The sequence below is a fragment of the Babylonia areolata genome, chromosome 24 (genome assembly GCF_041734735.1).
Source record: "Babylonia areolata isolate BAREFJ2019XMU chromosome 24, ASM4173473v1, whole genome shotgun sequence".
NCBI classification, from domain to species: domain Eukaryota; kingdom Metazoa; phylum Mollusca; class Gastropoda; order Neogastropoda; family Buccinidae; genus Babylonia; species Babylonia areolata.
The window spans coordinates 35,759,900-35,764,899 of NC_134899.1; the positions used below are offsets into that span (position 1 = coordinate 35,759,900).

At 42.7% G+C, this 5,000-nt stretch overlaps 1 protein-coding gene across 1 annotated transcript in view; it reads right to left on the bottom strand.

Annotated features, from left to right (window-relative positions):
* LOC143298837 (guanylate cyclase soluble subunit alpha-2-like) overlaps positions 1 to 5,000 on the bottom strand; it is a 139,754-nt gene that overhangs the window by 98,572 nt on the left and 36,182 nt on the right. Inside the window, exons 2-3 of the mRNA XM_076611834.1 lie at positions 4,508 to 4,670; positions 1,874 to 3,359 (exon numbers count right to left, since the gene is read on the bottom strand). Coding sequence (XP_076467949.1) covers positions 1,874 to 2,518 — 645 coding nt within the window. The 5' untranslated portion in view covers positions 2,519 to 3,359; positions 4,508 to 4,670. The remainder of the gene's footprint in view (positions 1 to 1,873; positions 3,360 to 4,507; positions 4,671 to 5,000) is intronic.

A 5,000-nucleotide genomic window follows, 5' to 3' on the forward strand; every position in this document is an offset into this window, starting at 1 on the left:
TAATTTATCGATCTGAGTTAGTGTTTTTTTTTTCATTGTCAGTTTCATCCATATGCATATATCGTCTGCATATTGTACCTTTTCAACATTATTTCATAAAGACTGTGGAAGATCATGAGTTAAGATGTTGAAAAGTATTGGTGCGATTACCGTTCCTTGTGAGATTCCCATGTCAAGTGATCTGGAGTTAGAGTAAGTATTTCTTACATTTGTTTTGATTACTCTATTGTTTGAAAATGCTTTTAAATAATTAAACATGTAACTTGATAAACCAACTGATTTTATTTTATAGAGTAATCTTGAATGCCATACTTTGTCATACGCTTTTTTTATGTCAAAGAAGGTGGCTAGCACATTTTTGTTCTACGAGTAAATTGATGTTTTACCTGGTTAGTGATTTTAACTAGATGGTCAACTGCTGTTTTCCCTTTTCTAAAACCTGCTTGGTTAACTGGAATTACATTATTTTTTTTCACAGTAATGAAGAAGCCTGTTTAGCACAATTTTTTCCATTAATTTTCCAGCATGTCAGATCAGAGAAATTGGTCTGTAATTGTTTTAAATCAGTTTTTGGCTTGCCTTATTTGAGGATAGGAACCACTGTGGACTGATTCCGTAAAGCGAGCAATGTACCGTTTGACCAACAATATTGAATATGATCATATAGAAATCTGAGGAATCCGGTAAATGCTTTAACATTTCACTTGAAATGGCGTCTGGTCCCACTGACATTTGTTTTGGTTCCACAAGAGAAGATATAGCTTCTTTCATTTCTAGAAAAGTGATTGGAGCATTTATATAATGATTATAGGTTATTTGTGGATCATCATATTGTGTGTGTGTGTGCGTGTGTGTGTGTGTGTGTGTGTGTGTGTGTGTCGGCGGGCAGGTTATCTGCGTATGAATGGGTAGTTTACTCTGTGAGAGTATGGGTAATCATGTGAATGTTAGGTAAGAAGGAAATGCCGAACGACCCAATAAAAGTGACAATGAAAACTTCTCTTTTTTTCTTAATTGTCTATAAAACCTTCTGACGTCCTTCAGACAAAATGGGAGATACGGAATTTTTTTTTAAAGCCAGAGGAAAGTGAGACAGACAGACATACATGCAGACAGACAGAGATAGACATACGGCTCGGACAGACGGAGGGAGAGATAGGTACAGAGAAACAGACAGACAGACAGAGATGGACATACAGACGGAGGAAGAGACAGGCACAGAGAGACAGACAGACAGACAGAGACAGATAATAAAAAATAAACAGACGCACGCATGCACGAGAGAGAACGAAAGAGAAAGAAAGAGAGAGAGAGATAGAGGGGTGAAACAGAATGAGACAATCATACATGCAGAGAGACAGGCACAGACAGACAGAGACGTAATAACAGAAACACGCTGGCATGCAGCCTCACACACACACACACACACACACACACACACACACACACACACACACACACACACACAAAGTGAGAGACAGACAGACAGACAAAATGACAGACAGAGAGAAAGACACAGACAGAGACACAGAGAGAGATGCATACATACAGACAACAGATACATGCAAAAGCAGCAACAATAATAAAATCTGCACCACACACACACACACACACACACACACACACACACACACACACACACACACACAGGTATACACCACCCACCACCCCACAGCAGAAACAGAAAATACCGTTCATCCACCCCTTCTCTCTCTCTCTCTCTCTCTCTCTCTCTCTCTTCACACCTCTTTCTCTCACGAAGGACTGAAAAAAGGGACATTACCCCCCCACCCCCCCTTCCCTTCCCGTCACATGTACTTTAAGCTAATGACAAAGTGCCAAAGTTTCTCAATAACAACAATGCTCAACTCACCGCGGGTATAATCAGCGTACCAACTCCCTCGATCAGCCCGTTCAGGTCCACTTTCCGATCCGGGGCCAGCTCCGACGAGAAGTCGCCCTCCGACCCCAGAGAGGACGTGGTGGAGATGTTGCTCGTTTTCCGAGTCCTGGGCGACCCCTCCCCGGATCCGTAGTTGCTGGGCTCCGAGCCGGTATCCTCCGCCATGCCCATCTTGACCACGGGGCCCGGCTCCAACGTGATGAAGCAGGCCGGGCCCGCCGGACGCTTGTTTCTGTCCAGGATGGGTACGTCCGGAGCGAAGGTCACTTTGACCTGGCCGCCGCCCGTGTGGGGTGCGGTGGAACCGGTATGGGGTGTGCTGCTTTTATTACTGTCACTGTTTGTAGGGGCACTACTTGTAGTGTCGGTTGAACCGGTATGGGTATTACTGTCACTCGAACCGGTATGGGAATGACCTCCGCTTGAACCGGTATGGGTATTACCAACCCCGTTGGGACTGGTGTGGGCGCTTCCGCTTGAGCCAGAATTGGTACAACTACCGATTCCGTCCGTGATGGTCCCATTGGAAGTTTTGTCCTGGTCGGCGGAAGGAGCCGACTTGGCCGCTCTCAGAGCGGCGGCGTCTCTGTGCATAGCGGCGAAGGGGCACGACATGGTGAGAGGGTTTGTGGTGAGCTAGACTGTACTGCTTTGGGAAGGTACCCGTTTAGGAGTTACAGGGAAGAGCACTCACTCGACCTTGTGAGATGAAACCACGCACTTGGTACTCCCGTTAGACTCAAGCTTTTGCAAAATAATAATAATAATAATAATAATAAACACATCAACCTGTGCACTCAGTACATCTGTAAATTAAAAAAAATAATAATAAATAAATAAATAACACAGTTTACGAGGCAAGAAACTGGGTGGAAAATTCCTTTCTCAATCCAGAAGAGGAATAAAACGAAAACGCACTTTCTACCCCCTCCAGTTGTTCACATCAGAGAAGGCAGGAATGCAAACAATGCACGTTGCTAAAAATAAAATAAAAATTCCTGAATGATAAACCTTCACCAAGAAAAAAAAGGAAAGAAACGCCCACACACAAAAAAAAATCTTTTCATTTACACACACACCGTACACATCCCCCCTTGGAAGAGGACAGGTGGGTGTGTCTTCCTATCTGTCTGTTTGTCTGTCTGTCTGTCACACGCAGACCTTCGCAACTTTCTTCCTTGTGTCTCGACGAGCTATAACAACACTAATAACCATCATCAACAACAACAATAACAACAGTACAGAAGCAGAGGCAGTAACGCTATCATTCTTCCAGTCAGTTCAGGTCAGTTCAGTTCAGTTCAGTGAGCCATTTCACTCCGCGGTACGGCACCAAGCTGATAACGAACAGTTAGTCAGTATGATTCCCATCCCGGCATCTCGATCAATAACGTGTGAGGCAAACGCGACGATAAACCGCAACAGCAGAGTCGCCCTGTAGTCATGCTCGCAGCACCTGCAAAGGTAAAGTAATCCCGAGTTATGATAGCTTGTTTGCTCTGTAACACTGACTTTTTTTTCTGGTAAAATAATCCGAGTTATGATAGCTTGTTCGAGTTGTGATAGCTTGTTCTGTAACACTTTTTTTTTTCTTCAGGTAAAGTAATCCGAGTTATGATAGCTTGCTCTGCAACACTTTTTTTCCCCTTCTTCTCTCCCTCCCCTTTTTCCCTTTCCTTCCCCTTTTCTTCTCAACCTAACTGCATTACAGTTCAAGCGCCGCTCCAGACGGGCTCGACGCCGCTTGCGAGCACAATGCAACGGTGGCGTCCAACCCTGCTGCCGCTATACTCTTGTGCAGAAAGAGGCGTCAAACGCCGTGTGGAAAGGTGGCAAACAGCTTACCGTGTTTCCATTCAATGGGCCAACTGGCGCCGGTTACAGGATAATAGGTTTTCGCTCTCGGAGCTGACAACGAAACATTTCAAAGACCCCGTGAAATCTGTACGTCAATAGGTATGATATATAAACAGGATATGGTAAATAAAAACAAACTAAAAAAAAGGTAACGGGGTGTTTTGTGTGTGATTTATAAACGCAAGTGGCTTTTTAATTTTGAGGAGGGGTAAGTGAGGGAAATAGCAAAAGGTTTACATTGGAAATTTAACGTTGCTGCAATATAATGCCTCAAACGAATGTGTGAATACGGCTCAACAAAATTATCAGTTACACTGAAATACAAATTTTCAAATGTTACGAGACGATTGCCAAAACAAGATTGTTCTGCATCAATGATCAGATAAATTCGGAGACGGTACTCGGAGATTTAGACACCGATCAGAATATAATCCAGCAACTTTAGAATCCGATTCCACTAGATTATGATCAATTACTGCCATGAAATATAAACGACTGGAAATCAATGCAAACAATACTAGCAGAGAGGTTGAAAAAAATGAATACGAGAAACAAATGTGGATATTTATCACATCAGTTAATGAACAAAATTCCGGTACGTTTGGAAATAACAACAATAGTGATAATGATAAGAAGAATAAGAATTTTTAAAAAATAATAAAACAAACTGTAAGCGAACAAAACTATTTTGAATTCTGTGAACCAACAGAACTCATCACTTCAATTCGATTCTGTCACTTCTGAGACCTTCACATGATAATGCACTGATGTAAGACCAATTGCAGGGTGGTAGCATCCAGACACTTTAGCGTTAGAAAACAGCAGGGTCATTCCAAGACAACAGTTGGAAGATGTGCAGAACTCATCCAAACACTGCCAGCAGACCCCCGTTTCGTGCGTACAACTCCCTCTGAAACCAAAAAAAAAAAAGGAGAGAAAACGTGTTCTCAGCAATTATATGTCTCAATTATAAAGTGGTGCATTCAAAAAAAAAACAAAAAACACAAAGAACTCAAACACAAAACAAATGAAATAAACTAAACACTGACACACAGTTCTCGGTTTATTCGTCTCCGGTCTGTCTTTGTCTCTCTGTAATTATTTTGTGTATCTGTCTCTTCTGGCATCTGCCTCTGTCTCTCTCTGACATCCTCACCACAACCCCAATCCGCCACACACACAATGATACCATCTCTCCCTCTCCGTCTCTCTCTCTCTGTCTCTCTATCTATCTATCTAT